General features: G+C 43.5%; 1 protein-coding gene across 2 annotated transcripts; it reads left to right on the top strand.

Annotated features, from left to right (window-relative positions):
• Positions 1 to 1,453: 1,453 nt before the first annotated feature.
• On the top strand, positions 1,454 to 14,603 carry CUNH16orf87 (chromosome unknown C16orf87 homolog). Of its 2 annotated transcripts, XM_066194620.1 has the most exons (4): positions 1,477 to 1,696; positions 5,165 to 5,261; positions 7,376 to 7,558; positions 13,006 to 13,579. In XM_066194620.1, the coding sequence occupies exons 1-4, from the start codon at positions 1,631 to 1,633 to the stop codon at positions 13,122 to 13,124; spliced, it is 465 nt and encodes a 154-aa protein (XP_066050717.1). In that variant the 5' UTR covers positions 1,477 to 1,630; the 3' UTR covers positions 13,125 to 13,579. The 2 variants fall into 2 exon arrangements, with proteins under 2 accessions (XP_066050718.1, XP_066050717.1); XM_066194621.1 differs by lacking the exon at positions 7,376 to 7,558 and having other exon boundaries at positions 1,454 to 1,696; positions 13,006 to 14,603.
• Positions 14,604 to 21,033: the final 6,430 nt, after the last annotated feature.

Below are 21,033 nucleotides of genomic sequence, written 5' to 3'. Positions count from 1 at the left end.
AGGACTCAAAACTAACATGTTAAAAGAATTACAATAACATGAAAAATACATGTCTGGTAAATCAGTTTTCTAGCTAGGAACTCTCTTGTTTGCATTCAAGAGGGAAAACATTTTTGGGTTTTTGGAGTAGTTGAACAGCTATCCCTGACTACTTTATTTGCTCTACAAAGAAAAGCAGGGTGTTGTCACAGATCTCCGTGAGCTCTCATGTATATTCATTAATTTATTTACCAGATACTGTTATTATACTCAGCAGAGCCCCCTGCCGTTTTAAATCCTCCTCAAATACCTTTCTATATTTCGCTGCGTCTGGACCTTATCAATTAAGGAAAAAAAAAATAAAAATCCAAATGTAAGCTCAAGGTCCTGGTTGCATGGATTTGTTCTGGATTCAGGAATGAAATGTGGACGTTGTGCCTAAATAGAACACATTTGCATTTTGGCAGCGCTCAGAGTTTATATGGAAAATAAACGTGTCTTGTCTCTGTGTATCTCTGGAGAAACACCTGTGCCAGTGGACTGGTATAGGCTGGAAAAAAATCTTCAGGGAGAACAGGGAAACAAATCCACCCTCTGAGTCATAACTTAAAGACTGAGGAGGAAAGGAAAAGGGCAAATGAGGCAGCTTAGGAACTGTGTACACAGCCAAAAACCACCTCGCACGGGGGGAGCCCCGCTGCTCGCAAGGACAGAGCAGGACGTTCTCATGCCCTCGGTGGGAACCAGGCCCAAGGCAGAGACTCGTGGAAGAGGAAGAAAAAAAAAAAATCAACAGGTAGTACTGGCACAGGAGAGGACATTGCAAACAATGTTTGATTCTTTATTCATCATCCTGTGTTGGTAGGAAGGATGGAGAGGGCTGGCGTGACAATCCGGAGGATACTCGCTAGGACGTAAATGCAATTTATGTGTCAGAAATTCAGGCCCGGCTGAGATAGATGTTCCTGTTGCTCTGGTCCTGGTCCTGATAGTGGTCTGGCAGTGGCACACTGATGTCTGAGCACATCGTACTCGAAAACATGCCATTTGTGAGCGTCACGCCACTAAGAAGCACGTCCAGACAAACAGCTCTTGGACCGCCAGCCACCCAACGGCACCACCAGTGCAGTCTTTTTCTGAATTGAGATAGAGACCAGAGAAATGGTGTTTGGTTCTTCCCGTCGGCAGGCACATTTCAGCCGGCCTCCGTCATCCCCGCTCCCCTCAGCGATCCCTCTCCTCCCTCAGCGCCCGGGCCGTTCCCAGCGCGGCCGCCAGGGGGCCCCGAGCGCCGCCCGCGCGCAGCCAATCCGGCGGCGCGGGCGGGGCCGGCCGCTCGCGCGCAGCCAATCCGGCGGCGCGGGCGGGGCCGGCCGCTCGCGCGCACGGGGGTGGGCGGGGCTTGACCTTCGTCGGGGGCGCGCGGGGCTCCTCCCGCCGCCTCCTCCTCTGGCCGCCTCCTCCCGCCGGCTCCTCTCTCCACCTCCTTCCTCCCGCTCCTCCCGCCGGCTCCTCTCTCCACCTCCTCCTCTGGCCGCCTCCTCCCGCCGGCTCCTCTCTCCACCTCCTTCCTCCCGCTCCTCCCGCCGGCTCCTCCCGGGGCGGGCGCTCCGGCCGCGGCCGTGTCAGCCCAGCCACGGCAGCAGCGAGCATGTCCTCCAGTCGGGCCAAGAAAGTGAAGATGGCCACCAAGTCGTGCCCCGAGTGCGACCAGCAGGTGAGCGGCTGCCGGCGGGGCGCTGGGCTGCGCAGGGCCGGGCGGGCGGAGCGGCTCCGTGCGGCTGCCGGTCGGTGTTTGTGTGGGCTAAACGGTTGTTGCCTCTGCAGCTTCTGCATGGGACGTGGGTCGTGGAGCGGTTGTGTTGTGCCGAGGGGCTCTCTGCGCGACTGCGGAACCTCTTGTTTATGTGCTTGCGCTGTCGATGTGCTGTGATCTGTTACAAACACGATGAACCGGGTGATTTATATAATGCACTTTGCCCTTTGGATGGCTGGGCTGCGCGGGAGAGGGCTCAGCGGTGTTCTTTTCCCCGGGGTGGTCGGCAAGCGGCGAAATCGAGACCTTTGCTGCGGTTTGTGCCCAAGTGCCCGCGAGAGCTGTTGGTGTCCCGCTGCGGGTTCTTGTGTGCTCAAAATGGAGCTGCTCACACACACACACACACACACACCAGCGGCGGCTGCCGTGCCGGGAGCTTGTCTCCGTTTTCTGGGAGCGATGCGAGTGTTAAAAGCCGGCGGGTTCGCTCCGGCGGAGCCCCGAACAATGGCCCGGCGCCTGTCACACGCGCTCCTGGGGACATCGGCGCTGGGATGTGACCCCGGAAAGCCACCCCTCCTCACGGGTGTAGCCGTACTTACCGAAAAAATAAATAGCCTCATGTAATTTTTCTCTACTTGCATCGCTTTAAAAACAAAAACAAAAAAAAAAACAAAAAAAGGACGTTTTTTGTTCTGACTTGCATAGTTTGTGCAGCATTCCTAGCCCTCCTGGCACGGTTGGGAGTGCTGAGCCGTGTGTGGGCGTCGTTTCATGTTTTAACCAACGGATCAAGCGCTGCGAATGCACGCTGGGCACGTCACTGAAATACTATTTCTGAGAAGGAAATCGTGTGCCAGGTTCTGGGTATTCCGCTGGTGAAAGGAGAAACGAAAGGAGAAGTCGTACATGAGAGTGGTGGTTTTTCGGTGTGTTTTGGGTTTTTAAAATGAGTGTAGTGAATGTCAAACTGCAGACAATAAGTGAGCAAACGTGGGCTCTTTGGGCTGACGTGAAAACTGTCGCTTTGATCTGCACTTACATGCGGATCGTGCGTTTGAGTTTTTGTCAATGCAGATGTTCTGTTAGCAGCTCTTCTGCGGCTTCCATGGATTTTAGGTGCTTACATGTCCTGCCCCTGCACACATTGCTCATAGGACCACGTTTTCCACTGCCAAATATTTGAGGGGGAGCAAGGAACTAAGGCCTACGGTACAGGTCCACCCTTGGCAGAGTTTGAGGAGACTCTCATATAATTCTTAACCGACTGTGTCGTGTACTGGTGTTTCTTAAATTCTTCCATAAGCAAGGGCTTAGCATTTGTTTTTGATTTTTTTCGGTTGAAGTGGCATGCGTGGAAATACTTAGACAGCCACAATTATTGGAGCGAAATATTGAGTAACACTTTTTAGACTTCAAAACATTTTTCTGTTGTAATTTAGTTATTATATCGTATTTCAGCCTTTTTACAAAGCGCAGCTCCATTAAACTAGGGAGCCTGAAGTACTTACAGTCAATCTGAGGAAATAATTATCACTTCTTAATTTAGCATCAGGTAAAATGCCTTGTATGAGAAGATTTCCTTTTTGTAGGAAAATGTTGAAACCGTGTGAAATAGCGCTTAGGACTCTGTTGCCTTGATTATGTTGCGGGATGTTATCAGCTTGGGTCTTCAAAGGATAACTGATAGGTTTCAGTGATAAGCCCCTTCCCCCAGGCCCCCCGCCCTGCAGTGGTGCACACCCCTACGAGCTAAACCTGTAACACGAGAACAGGATTGTTCTCTTCAACGCAGCTGAGTTGGTTGAAAAATACTCACTCTGCTCCAATCCCCTTGGGTGGCTTTGCCAAAGTGGTTTTTTTGGTTGTTGTTGTTGTTGTTTTTGTTTAGGCCAAGCCTGGAAAGGTAATTATTGGAGAGACCCAAGTGTTCGGGAATGGATTTCGCTGGAGCTCTGTATCGCCTTTAGAACACACGCAGATTATTTGCAGGATAGTGGCGCTTTAGTACTGGCCTTTAAAGTTCAGTGAACCTCTACTGGACTCGCTTTTGTTATGTCAGTGTCTCCATAAAGGGAGTTAAAATTTCTAGTTCTGCAAAACCCGGATCAAAAACTCTATCTGTAAGCTTTTTGTCGGGTGAAGTGCAGGAGTTCAGATGTGCTACAGAAAGCAAAATAATTTGTTTATTGTGAGTAGCAGTTTAGTTCCCCTTTACAAATTGACGTACTAATTTGGTAGAGTTTTTTGAGTCAATTGAACTTTGGAACTTGGTTCTTCTCCATGTCTGCTTAAACTGGGGAGGCAGCTGTGGTTCTGTGCTCCTGTTCGTTTCAGTGGACACTGGCAAACTTGTAGTGACCTGTCTTAAAGAATTAACATTTGAGAAATTACCTCCTGCCTTTTTTCCCCCCCCACTATCATGCTTCAGCACGACTCCGCTTTAATGCGTGTTATTTAATCTCTTCCAGATCTTTGCCCAAACTTGCTTTGATTTGTGTTTTCAGTCTCAAACCTAATCAAAGCAACGTGGTGTATCCCTTACTGCTCTAAAAGATCTCAAAAGATCTTGGCACTGAGGTAATGAGTGTAGTGATTTGTCGGTGTCGCTTTTTAAAAATTGCTCGGAGTGGATTTTTGTTATTTTTCGTATTAAAAGTGGCGTTTCTTGTTTTACATTGTTCTTTCCTGGGGGAGCATGCTGCTGCTGTCTGCCTAGCTGACCAGAGGCGCTGTACTCTCTCAAACTGCTGGGCCTGCACTCAGTTCTTGCCTGCCTGGGCTGGGTTATTTGCATTTTGAATTAACGAGGTCCTTCTGTACCCACCCGGCCCTGTCTGCAGCGCTGGAGCGCAGTGTGCTACGAATGCATCTGTTTTGCTTCGGGCTCTATTGTGCCTCTGAAGCTGCTCCTCTCTAAAGGAGCTGCTTTCAAATGCTGCTGCAAGCGGACGCATTCACAATGTACTGACGGGTTTAACTCATAATGATTTTTTTTTTTACAAGTAGAGGAAGCAAAACTGGAAACGTCTGACTGATTTGACTGCTGATATTTGAGAGCTCTGAAGAGAAATTGTAATTCTATTTTAATTCAGCCTTCCTTTAATGCTCTCTTCTTTCCCCCCACCCCCTTCCTGTCAGTCTGGGGGAAAGCAGTGCAAAGCAATCACAACAGCTGTACATTTCAAGCCTGATTTTTAACAACTGCATAAAGAAAAGGCTTGGTGAGTGATTTACAGCAGAATCTGGTTTTATTGTGTTTAAATACAGTAATAGGACAGGCCTAGCTTGCAGCACAGACTGAGTTTGAAGAATTATCTCTGAGGACAAAATGTGAGTTACTAAGTGTGGTTTTCTTTTTCCTTCATGGGACAGGAATTTTGTCATAATTTAAAATCACCTGAAAATTTTGTCTTTTTGTTTTCCCAGGTTCCTGTTGCATGTAAATCATGTCCCTGTGGCTACATATTTATCAGTCGAAAACTCTTGCATGCTAAACGTGCTGAGAGATCACCACCCATCACAGGTAATACTTACACAGGGGGAAAAGGGAGCAACAATTCTTTCCCCATATTTCCCGGAGGCAAAGAGAGGGTGTTTTACTTCTCTGTGTAACTTGACTGTTGTTTTCAGCTCACTTTCCCTGGAATTTGTGAGTGGTGGACTTCGAATATGTTAATTTTTCTTGAATTTTGGGGAGAGGAGGAAAGCTGATGGTTTCAGTCTTCCTTTGTGCTGGTGATGTTGGCGTTTATTCTGTGTATGGCCTTGCTGCACACATTGATCGTTATGCAAAACAACCCCTTACAGAATGCTTTGTGTTAATCCTGTTTTGAAGCTAAATGCATAGAGGCCCCAAAAGGATCTGATTTCAGAGCACATGCTGATTGAAGCTGGGTTTTCTGAAAATAAAAAATTGGTCGTAATGTTTAATCTAAAACTGGGTGGACCTTGCTTCTCTCTCCATGATTAAATTAAATAGTGCTTTTTTTGGTGCCTGTCTTGTGTGTCTTTTGTTGATGGACGCAGTAAGAAGTCAGTTGAATGTGCTTTCTGGCATGAATAGCATTCTCCTTGTGTTCATTTCTATCACTTCCTCCAGTAGTAGGAATTAGGCAGAAAAAGAGCTTGACAGGGAAGATATATATATTTAAAAAACAAACAAACAAACAAAAAACCTGACCCAAACCCAACAAATATCTGATCTATCATATCTACTTTTTAAAATGATCTGCCGGACCTACAAAATGGAAGTCAGCTATTTGATGTTTTGTATCAGTGTTTTGAAGGAGAGCTGTAGATTACCCCTTGTAGGAATGAAGTGACATTATGCTGACAACTGAACTTTGAAGGTGGAAGAGGTTAAGAAACGTCTGTGGTAGATTGGAAGTGTTAGTCAATTTTCTTTCCTCTTCCCTCTTTTTTGATCAAGTTCCCAAACGAAGGCTATAATCTGGTTGTATAATTCAGCTTTGTACGGAGGAAATGCACCAGGGGAGGCAGGATGAATCTATGCTGGGGGCCATCCTGCTGGGAAGCAGCTCTGGAAAGTGCTTTCTGCTGTGAGTGTGAGCAAGCACTGGCAAAGGTTGTCCAAGAGGTTGTGGAGTCTCCTTCCTTGGAGGTACTCAAAAGCCTTCTGGACATGGTCCTGGGCAGCTGGCTCCTGACCCCCGTGGGTCTGCAGAGGTTCCCCTGCTGCCTCACCCTGGCTGTGACACTGAAATAGGGCTCCTGTAGGAGCGTTAGTGAGGGGACCCTGCTGTCCAACTTGTGCCTGTGTCTGTGCAAGGTTAATGGGACAGCTGCAGCCAAAGGACATCAGTTCCTCTGAGAGACACAGGAGGAGACTCTGGATGCCCATACTGTGCTCCTAAGGTAACCACAACGTCTTTTAGAAAATGTTGTTGCAGCATTTTCAGCAGCGCAGTTACTGTAGGGTGGGTGCTGCAGCCTTACAGTGCAGCTAATCCACCAGTGTGCTGTGGTGACTGTACTATATTTGGTACCCAAGCTCATTAATACTTAACTTCCAGATAAAACTCATGTAAATGCTCCTTTCTTTGAGTGACTTTGGCGTTCAGGAAAGCAGTGCACCTGCTGGGCAGTGAGCATGAGGAGGCCCTGTCCCAGGCTGGATGTGGTGGGACACGTGCGCTGTGTTTTGTGGCGTTTACTGACAGCACCATTGACTCAGCGTTCAGAAATCATTGTCTGAGCAGCAGCAATGATTCCATTGTCGGCGTCATAAGAAGCCCAAGTGCTGTGGCGTTTGCTGTATGATAAACTTCTCCTTGTGTAACAGTTACAATGGGGTGTCTTAAAGGCTGTGGTGCGTGCAGTTTGTGTCACCATCTTATTTGGGAAACAGCTTCCTGTGTACCAGCAAACATCTCGTGCTGCAAAATGCTTTCGAGGTCGTTAAAGGTTTGATCCTTGGAATCGGGAAGTGAAGTGTCCTCCTGGGTCTGGCACCTTTATTTCTGCACGGATATCACGCAGATGCGATTGTTGTGTAAAGGTACAGGCGTCTGACCCCTTCAAAGGAAAGGGTTGATAGGGTGGGCTCAGCATTAAGAGTGAATTAAGAACCAAGGTGAAAACAACCCTGGATCATGCCATGTCTGTTCATTTGCACAGAAAACAAGAGTGAGGCCAAAAGGAGGCGGACAGAGAGAGTTAAGCGAGAGAAGATAAATTCTGCAGTAAATAAAGACTTAGAAAACCGAAAAAGATCCAGGTCTAACAGCCATTCAGATCATAGCAGACGAGGAAGAGGAAGACCTAAGAGTGCCTCAGCGAAAAAGCACGAGGAGGAAAGAGGTATGAGAGCTGGAGAAATCTGTTTGTTGGATTTTCTGTTTGTATCTTTTTTTGATCAGTAAACCTTTATACCCGTCAAACCATTTAACTAGACTAGTTCAGCCAGTACCTGATACCTTAATGTGGGGAAGGGACTGATTTGCATGTGTAGAGACCTCTGGTTTTATGTTTCAGTGTCCGATGAAACTAACTGCAAAGATCCAAATCTGTATTTTTAGCCACTGTATCAACTTTCAACATGCAGGTTGAAAGCCATTGAGCTGAAGTGTTAAGTAGGTTTTTTTTTTATTTTTATTTTGTTGGGTTTTTTTGTTGTTTTGGTTGTTTGGGGTTTTTTTTGAGGTGCTGCTGCTCTGCATCACAAGGACAAACCATATAATGATATCTGTTGTCAGAGAGAGGATTAGGATGACTGGATTACTTTAAAAGTTTCTTCAAACCTTTTGAAGGGCCAAAGTAAAAAGGGCATCTTGAAACACTACTGTGACCTGAATTTTGGTCCCATATTTCTGGAGGAAGGGATGTCACCTTGCCTGTTAAAGTTCCTTGGTGCCCTGCTGGTTTTAATCATTATACAGTAAAGAGGCTGTTACATAGCAAGAGTAATTCTAGAACCCCTCAAGAATGTCACTGTCACTTAGGGTTCCTCTTGTTTTAAGAGCCTATTGACACTGCGTTTGCTCGCTGTGTTTTTGGAGATAGTAATTTTAGACCTGAATTATGAATCCAAAACTTAGCATGGGCTTCAGAAAGTTGGAAGGCAGATAAAAGGAGAATGGCAAGACTTCATACAAATATTCAGCAGATATTGTTCCTAAAACTCCTGAAGTCTTGAAGTATTTCATGTGGCATAACTCAGACATGCCATTATTTCTTCCTTTCCACCTTACAAAAAAAAAGAAAAAGTGTTGATCCGTGTTGAAAATTCCTTTAATTTCTGACTTCTCCAAACCAATTTTGATATCTCTTCTGCTTAATATAAATCTTAATGTTTCTTTCATGTAAAAAACAAGTATAAATTTGGATTTGTTGGGGGGGTTTGAGTGCTTTCGGTGTGGGAAAAGGAGGTGGAATTTCATTTGTGTACATTTTCCAGATGGCAGTTATTTTACTGTAATAGAAATGCACTTTGTGTTAGCTAATCTCTTCCCTGTTGCATATGACTTAGTGATGTGTGTAGCTTCCCTATTTGTTAGTGACCCAAGCTGGACTTTGTCTGGTAGCTTTAGGATCCTTTCTAGGCATTTAACTGCCAGGGTGGTTCACAAACAGCCTTGGTTTTAAAGGTTGCCCTATAGAAGTGAATCTTCTTTTCCGCCCTCTGACAAAGAGGAAAACAACCAAAGGAAAAGATCCATTTTCTGAAGACATGTTTTACAGTTTCCAAAAAGCAAGAGTTTGACGGCGGGAGGGATATTTAGAGAACGTGATTTCCTATCCAAAACCAGGCTGAACGTTTCTAACCTCTTACTGCAAACTCTGAAGTGTGACAATACTGCAGTGCTATGAGGTGGAAGACTAGAGATCTATGCCTAAGAGAGTGCATGATGTGCCTTTTCTTGGTGTTTTCTTAAAGCTGAGTCTTGATAAGATTGCCTTCATCTTCTTGTGCTGTTTTTACCATCCCATTTCCTTGCTCTTGGGATGGCTATTTCTTTCTCAGCCTCTTGTGCAGGGATTTGGCTCACACTTATTTGTCTTTGCCCCAGTGCAGCTCATCTTACTGTTCAGGACTGAGTAGGCTTAGAGTATTTTCTTACTTCTGGTTATGTCAGACTGTAGTGTGTGTAGACCACTGTGATGATTTTCAGGCAGATGAAGAAAAAATTATATATAAGGTTGTCATGGTTTTAAAAACAAATTCAGCTGGGAACTCATCCTTTTGTAAGTAATTACTAAAACAAGTTAACATTGACCTCTCCCTTTTCAAGTTGCTTTCAAAATTGAAATTACTATGTGTGGAGCAATTAGCAGGAATTTTAGAAAATTGTATTCCTTTTCCACATCTGCTGCTTGATAGTGTTGTTTGTGTATGTTAAGCAACTGTAATAATACCACAGTTAAGGTGGTTTTTGTGTGAGTGGTTGCTAGTCCCTGTAGCAGTCTGTGTGTGCTGAAAGTCAGCTCTGGAGTGCAAGATGTCAGTATCCTATTTCCTTGCCTGTTGTATGTCTTGGGGATATTTTGGGTACGTGTTGCTTGCCACTAGAGGTTACGCTTTTGCCCCAAAGACTTGAAAAGAAGCCACTGCTTTGCATGGGTGTTTAAATATTTGGTTCCTAATGCATTTGTAGATGGAAGACCAGGCATTTGTCCTGTTTTTTCTCAGTTGTATTAACATGGAAGAGCAGATTATCTGTACATTTGAAGACCAGCCAGCTGTGAAAAGTTCCTTCCTAAAGACCCTCATGACATCTGTAGCTTTGCTTTCTTGCTCGTCATGCAATTCCATCCACGCTGTGCTTGTTCCCAGTTATGTCTGTGCCTTTGACTGGTTCTTTTGTGTCCATGACTGGCTCACATTAGAGCAAAGAGCTGCAGCAATTAAGAAGAATAGAATAAGCAAAAAGGCTTTTTAAAACAAGCTATTTTTTTCTACAGATTTAGCAAGAAGGAATGGAGAGGGAGGGAAGAGGAAGCAGTTGTAGATTCAGGGGGTATGGCACTACTGGGACCCAGAAAATTATCCTATCACGTGTTTCAGAGCTGGGTGATGACCCTGGAAAATAGGAACTGGTCCCTGCAGCCTTGGCTTGTCAAAATTGTCATTTAATTTCTTGGTCAGACGTACTACAGTGTGTTTTGAAAACACAAACGCTCCATAATAATTTGACTCTGGTTTTGTGGCGGAGGTGTGTTCTTTGTTTTAGCGTGCGGGGCTGTGACACGCATCTCGACTGGTTCCCAGGTTGCCTTGTTATCTGGGTAATAACCCTGATTGTATTAAAGCAAACAGAAACCTTTACATACTGGAGGAAGTGGTATTGGTTATTCTGAAAGAGGTTACCAGCAAGTAAGTCTCAGTCAGAGCAGTAGACTGGTTAAAGCAGGCTTGTTACTTAGCAAGCCAAATCTTCATAAAGGTATATACATACATTTCGGTATCCTCATAAAACTCAAGCTGAATACATCTTCTTGATGCAAGTTTTCTTTTTTCAGTGATTTCCAGCTGCATTACTCACACATTTGCTCGCCCATCGTGCATATTTGTAGTAACTTGCTATCTTGAAAACTGAATCCATGCAAAATGTGTGAAGGGGGAGGCCCATGTGTGATTGACACATAATCACTGTTTTAGGGGCTGCAGTATAAAGGGGTTGCGGGAGATCTGGGAATGCAAGAGACGTGATCCAGAAAAACTATTTTTGTCTAAATAGTCTCTTAGCTGGAGAGCAAACCCCTCTGGTTTTTAATGTCTTACTGTCTTGCAGAAACACAATACTGTTTTTCTTTTGCTCCTAATAGAGAAATGAGTCAGAACTGCTCTCAGATAAGACTGAAGTGGAAAGTTTTCAGAGTGTGTGTGGAAGCTGTGCTATCCTAGGAGTGGTGTATGATAAAACGTCATGCAGGTGTGAGCTCTTCACTTCTTACTGATGAGAACTGCGGTTGTCCTGAGGGTGCATGAAGCTTGCACACCTGTTAATCCTCGTACTCTTTGATAGCAAGATTTCAGGCAGCTGGGGTCTCAGAATAAGGCTGATCTGGGAGGATGGGGAGGAAGGGAAACTGAGAAATCCACAGTCTGTTAACAGCAACCAGGGCACGATGCAGGGGGAGTATTTTTAATTTTGCTGGGTGCTGGTATGTTTCAAGTTGTGGCTGGATTCGTTTGGATCAGGAAGTATGAAACAAGAGGTGGAGCTTAGATACAAAAATAGAAAAGGTTAATGTGGAATAACCAGTGTGTGTAGTGTCTGTGCTCAGAACAACTCCCAGCATTGTTAATTTTTCAATGGCGAGAGGGAGGAAGTGGAGCAACCCAGAATGTACATACAGAAGCTGATTTGTCTTAAACTGTGGAGTAGGACTGGCAGCAAAACTCACTCTCAAACTCAATGCACTAGAGGATATTGCCTCGCTTATCCAGGAAGTCAGCAAAAAGCTGGTTTCTGCTGTTTCTTACCAGTATTACCTGAGAACACAGTGGTAAAGGATTTTGGAGCTTCTCCCACCCAGTTGTGGAACACAAGCACTTGATTTCACACAGGAGGCAGTCTGCTGGAGCTCTCTCCACAGCTGTAACACAAATGTGATGCCCAGTCTGAATCCACTGTGATGATTGTGGAGCCACTGAGGGGTGGCTGTGTGGATAGGTGAAGACAGGAGATACTGGGATCTTTTCTCCTGGTCATGCTTTCTGTTATTTTCCAGCGCTGCCTTTTCTTTGGCTTTCCGGTGCTGGTTTAGGTGTCTTGGTGGAGCAGTGGCTGGAGTGTGGATGTGTGTGAGACAGAGGGGTCTCTCAGGTGAGCTTTGTGTTGTGATTGTCAATGAGTCCAGGCCACTGTGGAACCTGGGTTAGAGATGGAGTTGCGCAGCTGAAAGCTCTGAATGTATTTCTCTCCTTCTGCCTACAAGCCTGGTCTTCTGCTGACAAAACTGTTTCTTTGTTGGCTTTCTTTTCTTTACAATTTGTGACAGCTACCTGTGTCTAGCTACACTGGGATAGAACTACTCGTGATCTGGAGGAGGTGGTGTTTATGATAAAGTGGTATTTCTCAAATTGTATTGTTTTATGAATTTGTGGAGTGTAACATAGTTTATTTGAGCACTGCGGTACAGAAACTTTTTGATGGCTTCCTGTTGTGTGTCTGTGGCATTGAAGCAAGCCAACATCAGCACAGGGAGCTCAGGGGCTTCTGCTTGCTCAGTGAGGTGTTACCATTGTTCTTCAGCTGGGATAAGATGGGAAGTCTGTAGTGTAGAAAGTCCAGAAATGTGCATGAGGATAAATCTGGTGCCTGACTTTATTCAAGTATCTCCTCTTTGACCTTTGACAGTCAGTAAACTCTTGGGTTTCCTTCATGTAGTTGTAAAGTAAGGGGACAGATCTTGTGTTTAATGATGATACTGTAAAATAACTTTGTTTTCTTGGATGGGAGGTCGTTATGTAAAAGGAAAAAAAAACAAAACCCAAACCACTGAAACAAAAGAGACCCTGAAGAAACACTTGAATACTTGTTTGTCTTTGTTAACGACTCATTCTTCCTTCTTCATTAAAGAAGAAAAATTCAGTCATGCTTTTGGCTGACTCATTCTGTGGCTCTTCCAGCACCTTTGTGTGCCTCTGTTACTTCCTCCTCTTTCTCACTCCCTCTGTGCATTGGAGTTAATTGTCTAACTTCAATTCCACTACTTCACATAAATTACTAATTTCTGTGTAATTTGCATTAACTTCGAATAACGGGAAAAGCTTCTAATAGTAACTTTTTTTTCTTCTGCAGAGAAACAAGAAAAAGAAGTTGACATGTATGCTAACCTTTCAGATGAAAAGGCCTTCGTATTTTCAGTGGCCTTGGCGGAAATAAACAGAAAAATTATCAATCAAAGACTTATTCTGTAACTTGTGAGCACAATCTGATGCAGTTTTATGCAGGATGGCTAGCAGATTTCCAAGGTGCCGTGGACTCTCGGAAGGTGTGTTGTCTGCACCAACAAGGACCATAGCATTGCCTGTTAAAATTCTGCTCCTGTCTTTGGAAATTGAATTCTATCTCTACAAGTCAGAATGAAAGAGGTCACAAGATTATGCTGTGAACAATCAGAAAGCAGATGTTTGACGCCTTGAAGACAAATGCTAGACAAACGCACAGAGAGACTGCACCCATTCCAGAGCACTTCTTTTGAATTTGCTGCCAGAAATGCAATATTTTAAATATTTTCAGAAATAAATGATTTTCCTTTAAAATTATATATTTCAGATTTTTCAGCTATATTGCAGTTTATGTATGTACAGTTCACGTAACTTTTTAATAAATTGATATTCCAATATTTTATTGAACTGAGAATTAAGTACATTTGTGATACTCGGGGTGTGTTGGTTTTAATCCTCTTCTAAATCTGGTATTCATCCTAGGTATGACTTCAGTTTTACATTTTTTAATAGGTGTGATGGAATTCTGGTAGGAAGCCAATTAAAGTGGGGGAGGATTATTTTGTTAGACAACTTCATTTTTTTTTATGATTTATCTCTAGAAAATAATTTCTTGCTCCAGTAGAGTTGTTTTTTAAAAACCATATACTTTGGGGGTCAGACTCCTGATGTTTGAGAGCCGAGCACTTGTTTTGTAGCGATTATTTGCTGAGCGTCTGCCTTGTCCAGCTGGTAAGTTCTTGTCCTGTGCTCTTTCTTGGCCCATTATTTACTGGAGAGGGAGAGAAGGAGGCATCAGAAATGTAGATCTGCTGCTGGCATCCTGTGACTGGCATTTCCAAAGCACCAGGATGTGATTGTTCCTTTTGCTCCCCATGGCTTTTTTTGTCTGTCTGTTAAAAGCGTAATTCTTTTTGGTATTGTGTTTGGATTGCTGACTGTAAACGCCAAAGCAAAGTCTACCTGAGTGTGCAAAAATGAGCTGTTTTGGTAGAAACAGTTCTGGGGAAGACAAAGTAATCTTTCTTAAAGTGGTTCAGTGCAATTTCAGCCAAAACTCTTCCTTTAGGAACTATATGGGGGCTTGGTTTTACCGAGAAAAAAACTCCAAGGCCTCAAGCTGTGTAAAATCCTGCGGGAGGAGGTGTAGGAGATAATTACATTCATAAAATCTGACACACTGGGGTTTATTCACCTTTCATTTGTTCTGTTGTAGGAGGGGGAATGCAACTAAATGTCTTTTTCTTCAGTATTACTGGTGCTTTTCAACATCACATCGAGGAATGAGAATTGCCTAATGAGGTTCAGCTACAGAACTGATCTCTGGGTGGAAGCCAAGATGTTTATTAATAAAGTTGGACTATCAAACACTGGCTGTTTATTAGTTACTGATTAACAGAAGGAGCTGTGAGAGCTTCAAGTTAAGCCACAAGGCTCTGATCAAATGCAAACTCTGTAAGTAGAAGCAGGAGGCACGGAGAGTGGTTTTTACTTCTTAACTCCAAAGGAATAATTTGCATCCTTATTAACGCTGGATGAGAGAGATGGTGTGGAAATGTGCTTAAGCCCCTAAAACGCGTTTGTCTTTATTCCAGTAAATGAGAAATTGCAAATACAAGACTGACTTCTCTGCATCGTTCAACTTGTTCTTCCCAGAACTGTAGCCTCTCACAGATCCCAGAAGTAAGGACAGATGGGTCAATCTTAAGGGTAGAGAATATGTTTTCATGGTAAGTTGTTGAAGTCCCAGTGACAAAAGGGAAGTTCTGACTTAGGGGTATGATCAGGTTGGTGGTGCTTCTGTTGCTGGAATGAGATGTGCTGTGTTGGGAAGGGACAGAGGGAGCTGCCAAGGCAGCCTCTGGTGCTCTGGCCTGCCTTCCTGCAAGTTCCCATCTCTTTCTGCTCCTGCACATGGAATTGGTTGCTGTCACGGGACCAAAGTTAATGTGGAATGTGACAAAACTGTCAGTTAATTTCTACGTTTAGATTAGTGCCTTTTCGAATCAGTACTTTTGAAAAACACGTTGGTACCTCTCGGATGTGCACTGCCATGTTTTCTCCTTCATTGGTGGAGGCTCTCCTGAAGCAGAGGTTGAGTTCTATTTCTGTATTTCTGCTCCTTGTGTTCCCCAGGTCTCTTCTGTCGTCTCTTTCCCACATATCCTCATGCTACAGTTCTCGCCCTGATGGCTTCCAGTGTATTTGACAAAGCTGTGGTGGAAGCAGGTGGCTTTGAAAACACCCTCGGGAGGGAGTGAGTCTTTGCCAGGGGATCTGGCAAAGCAAGAAACCTGTTTTCTCTTCCCACTAACCAGAAACAAGCCCTCTTTCCTATGCAGACAGGACCTTTCGGCCTCTTCCAAAAGCCCTGGTAGCTGTGGTGTGCCAAGACAAATTTCTTGGAGCACATTCAGTGATGGAACTGTACAAAATAGGCATCAACACGATGGATCTCGAGAACTCTTTCTTTTGTGTATTAGAGATGATCCATGAGTGAAACACTGGCAAATCACTGCAGATTATAACTGTAAATTGTATTTGTTCTGGGTCTGTGAAACTCAAATAAAGCCAGTGACAGCTGGATGATGGAAGAGTAAAATTCTATGTACTGCAGCTCTGACTTGCTTGGAAACTGCATCGTTTCTGAGAAGCAAGAATAAATATGGTAAGGCTTCAGGAAGTTGCTTACGTGAAGGTTTTCTTGTGACTCTGGTTTCAGTGTAAGATTTTAGGCTCTGCCTTTGACTGTCAGTGTGGTTCTGGCCGACTTCATTTGTTTCACTGCCTTTTTTTGTAGCCTGCAATCTCACACACAAAAATAGTCTTTCAGAAAAAGTGAATTAGGCTGCAGTTTTTTAATGAACAAAAGAAGATAAAGTGAAATACCACTGCACCTCTGTACTTGTTGACTTGCCTGACTGGATAAACTGTTGTGAACCAAATAGTCTGGGATTGTATTGGGAACTGTCTGCGAGCCACCTTTTAACAAGTTCTGCTTTCTGCCGCTTCTTTTCCGTTTTTTTTTTTTCCCCTGGAGATCTGTGCTTCCAGTGTTTACAGCTTTGTGTAATAGCATGTCTGACCATGGAGTGGGCTCACAGTTCAGTATTTGGCCAGAGATTTCTCTGCATTTCCTCTGCGCTGCTCCTAGATGGCAGCCGTATTCTAAACAGCTCACTGGTGCTCAGGCATCCTCTCCATGGAGACCAGGAAGAGGGAAGCGGTTTGTTTTCAGTGAAAGCAACGTGAAAAAAGATTTTTCTGTAGTACATCACTCCTACCTAACATGGGAACTTAAGATCCTGCGATTGGGTGTTACTGGTTGTCTGCACTAAAACATTGCTACGTCAGTTCTGGAGGTGTGAGGATTGGTGGAGTTGGGTAATTTGTCAGGACCGGAGAATTCTTAACTTGAAATTGGCAATCAAATAGAAAGTGGTTTAAGGAAACTCTTCACTTCCCCTGGAAGTCCCCTGGAAGTTTTCTTTTGTCAGATTTTACAAACATCTTATAACTGTCCAGTTGTTTTTGTTCTGATACTCTTAGGGATGATTAAAAACAGTTGAAATTGGGAAAAAGTATTTGGGAATACTTTGCAGATCATCACTGCCCTCTGGTTGGGCAGGGTTTATTGAGAAAGACACTAAAAATGATATACTGGCTTTGAACATCAGTTCCCAAACAAGGTGTTTAGGTTGCTTTTGCATAGTGCTTTTTAATTTTGTTTTTTCTTTTGTAGCTTTTCTAGGTTTTGGGGTGTTTTAGAGTGAAACAATGATCATGTAGGCTATTAGCAGCTCTCTGTCTGTTCCTTGTATCTTGGACTATATTTGAATCTTGGTTGCAGTGGTGGTAGGACTCTAATAAATAATAGAATAATTTTATTTCCTCTTTTTTTAGGTTACCACTTTCAGAACAGGTTACAGGATTTTAAGTCTGGTGTCCCAACGTTATAAATGATTAAGCAGGGTTTTTTTGGTTGAGATGAAGACCAGTTTTTCTGCATTGTGGCAGATCAGACACGACGTGATTTCCATAGATACTGTGAGTTCATAATGAACTGAAAATATCTGTGAATCAATGTAGTAAAGTGATTATTTTTTTCCCCTGCACTTACTTTAAAAGGGTTTCTGGCACTGCCAGCTGTTGGTTGGGATGTGCCATCCAAGTAAGAGGCAAGGAGTTGATTAGGCAGGAGGCAATGAGAGTGGATAAATCTCTGTATTTCCTTTTTTCTGCAGAAGAAAACTTAAACCTGCTTTCACCAAAGTTGTTTAAAATTTCAAGCCCAGAACATGGTTCACATGAATTATTTGGTGTCATCATGCAGCATTTCCCCAGGAAAAGGTCAGGTACCTCTTCTTCATCTTCCCCTCACTCCCCCTCTCAAGCTGCTTTTTTGGTGCTTTTTTACTGTGTACATCAAACCTGAGCTCTGTCTTAGTTTACTGTCCTTGGTCTTCTACTGTGTGTTATTTCTCACAATTATAACTTACCAATTTTGTTAATAAGAGTCAAGAATTAAATACTATTTTTAATCCTGGACAGTGTTGAGGACCATAAAATGCTGTTAAGAAAAGTGAGAGTTCCAGGTACCAGGAGTACAAATATTAATAGTCTGGCAGTTTAGCAAGTTTCTGTGGTTTCTGTTTTGTCTTGGAACAAACAACTTATGAATATTTAATGGAAAATATCGTGCTAATAAAGAGAAATCTTTAGACTGAGGCCAGAGTTGCTTTTTTTGGAGAAGTTGTGGAGCAAAACGTGTGCGTGGCCATGTGAGCAGGTGTGATGAGAGGTTGAGTCTCTGCTGTGAAGGTGCCCTGGGCCCCAGCTCCTGGTTCTCAGGAACACCAAAGAAGTATTTCAGGGTCAGTGAACTCCATGGAGTGACCCAAGAGGTGACCCAGGAGTTCTGGTTTTCAGTAACATGAGTAAATGATTTTACTGGCACGGCAGCGCATAATGTATTTGAAAATAGCGTTCATTGGCGGAGTTGACTTCTTCGGCAAATAAAAACTTCTGATGTGCTAAAGGACATTTTTAAGGGATGGCGTAGAGTTTACTAACAGCAGAGTTCAGGGATCTTTAGATCCAGACTTGTCATGACCTGCAGAAGAGTGCAGTAGCTATGAAATCTGTCTGTAAACCATGCAGTGTCCTGGAGGTGGTGCAGGTTTTGTTGTACAGAGTCAGAGGAAAGGCAGGAGTGTAAGAAGCTCGGGGAAAGAACAGCTGTTTAGTTTGCATGATCCTCTCAGCTGGGGACTGTTAAAGCTGTGAAACCTTGGTGTGTAACCTCAGGTGAATGAAGTTAGAATAAAACTCCATTTGTTAAAGTTCACTGGGGAGCTGTGGGCTGAGGCTTACGGTAAAAGCGCATTCTGTTGTAGCTGTCTGAAACAGTGGAGGATAGAGACTGTTCCTGTCATCTTAGCAAACTAACAAAGATCTCTGTTCTTTAGCACGGGGAAGGAAATTCCAAAGAAGGAAAAGTGGTGCAGTAAGTTGGGAAATGCTTAAGCAGAGATATATTGAGTCTTGGCCAAGTACTGATTCAGTGCCTCATCCTGAGGTAGTTTGACCTCTGATTGTGTTGACAAACAAGAAACTAAATTAGAAACTATTAAAAAAATGTGTTTTTTAATTGCACAACTAGAATTCCCCACTAAACTGTGTGGACAAATCTCTATTAAGATTAGAAAATGAGCATTAGCATTTACTTTTAAGATTTTTTTTTTTACAATGGCAGGTCTTGACATCCGTGGAAAAGTTTTCAAAAAGACACTTTAAAAACAAACTTTTTATTTAGCTGCATGATCACAATTATTATTTCTAACACTCAACAAAGAGGAATGTTTTGAAAACAGCACCTCAAAGCAGTGTATAACGGGCTGAGTGGAAATTGAGCAAGAAGCCTCTTTTAGATAAATACTAATAGCTGCGTCCTGAAATACAGCCCGAGTGTTCTGATAGGGAAAAGTGTCCCGCAGCATTAGGATTACTCATCAGTCTGGTCATCTCGAGATCTATTTATCTTTCATTGTTGCCCACACCCATTTTAAGAAGATTGGGAGTCTCATCCAAAATATTCAGCTTACATTTCTTGACGCTGACCGAATTCCAAACTTGGCAGCTGTGGTGCTGTTGCTTACAACAGTGGCAGGGCTGGCTCTGGCACACAGTTACTTAGCAACAGGGAAGCTCACGTTTGCTTACAGCTCCTGCGTGTGCATCTAAATGTAGTTCTGGAAAAAAAAAAAAAAAGAAAAGGTTAAGGGAGTTTGGAAGGGGAAACAGATACTTGAACAATTTGTACTGTTCAGTGGTTGAGGCTGATGGCAGTAGTGTGTAGGAAAATTGGTCTCAAAATATTTTGTCTTTTAAAATCTTTATTAGACCGTTAGTGTATTGCAAAAAATTTGAAATCCCGATGAACGGAACCCTACTCTGTACCAACTACAGAAAGATCAAAAATAAAAACACAGCAAATGGTAAAGAGCAGGGGGACATGTTCTGTTTTGAATGCCCGTGTTAAAAATGCATTCCTTGGAAACAAGAAGATTCATTATTTGAACACTGGGAATCTGAGAAAGTCATAAAAAATTGTTTTGTGAGACTAACAGATGGGTTGAGATTATGTTAGATTAATTACTACTGATTGTTGATTGTTGCTTGTCAGTTTACCAGTGCTTTTTTTGGTGATCAAGCTGTGAAATCTTACTGGGTTTTTGACAGCTTGCACTCTGTGACTGCAGCATTACTCAAAAGCACAGTGACTTAAAAGGCCACTGTCAGACTGTTATTGGACTGTATTACGATCACAGTAATCTCATTTTCTGGGGTTTCAGGCATGCAGTTTTCCTTGTTAGCCAGCACTGGAGCTGCAGTGGGGTTTCCTTATATAGCAAAGGCAGGAAGGTGATTGCAGCTGGCTCCAGACAGGAGGGGGAGGCAGGACCAGGGAGAGCAAGCCAGGAATGGAGAGGGTAGGAAAAAAGACAAGCTGGACTTGGCCAGAGAATGGAGAAAGGTCTGATGATGGGAATTAACAATGAGCATGTCCAGGCTGTTTGGGAGAGTGAAGTGGAAAGCTGCAGGATATCACTGGAGGAAGCAGTGCTTTGTGTGCATTGCTGCAGCCTTGGGGAGCTGGGGGAGAGCAGGGCAGTTTGGAGAACAAGAAGTGACTGCAGGGGTGCTGCATTTGCAGAGGAGTAAGGATACTGCTATTCCAGCTGTTCCCAGAGTTGAGCAGTTCCTTTACACCTAGAAATTAAGTGGTTGGAAAAAGGAATTCTCCTGAGGCTGGCTTCTTTTGTTCCTGTGTTTGGTCTTCCCCGTCTGTACCCTTCCTAGTGAGTTTACTGGGCTTTTCTGTGGGAAACAGACACGATGTGGAAGGTGAACGAGATCCCACCTCCACTGGGAATGGGATTGACAGTGTTAATCCTTGTTTTTCAGAGCTGAGTCAAAATGGGGAAACACCTTGTGAAGAGGGTTTTTGAGGGCAAGAATGAGCCTGGTTAGGGGACAGTGATTTAAGGATAGGGGGAAAAAGTCATCAATCCAGGCTGCCAAAATTAAAGCACAGCTAAAATATTTACCTTTGAATTTCAAGTTCAGTCTAGAGGATTCTGTAATTCTGGTTTCCACATGTATATTCATATGTATTTTCTGGGGCTTACTCACTTGCCTGTCTCCTCTAGTTAATGGACCATTAAATGAGAGGCTGTAATTACCACTCTGTGGCTGCCTCAGAGTGGGCAAGAGGATATGTGTTAATTCTTTATAAAAATGACAGGATAGTGCATCTGCAGAATAGGAGTTTGATAAAAATCTCTCATCCCATGCAAGTGACAGCCTACTCATCCCA

This window comes from Chamaea fasciata, unplaced genomic scaffold (assembly GCF_029207755.1).
Source record: "Chamaea fasciata isolate MVZ Bird 193981 ecotype frontalis unplaced genomic scaffold, bChaFas1.0.hap1 SCAF_12, whole genome shotgun sequence".
NCBI lineage: Eukaryota > Metazoa > Chordata > Aves > Passeriformes > Sylviidae > Chamaea > Chamaea fasciata.
Note: the sequence above shows the minus strand (reverse complement) of the source record. Positions and strands in the feature narration are given on the sequence as shown.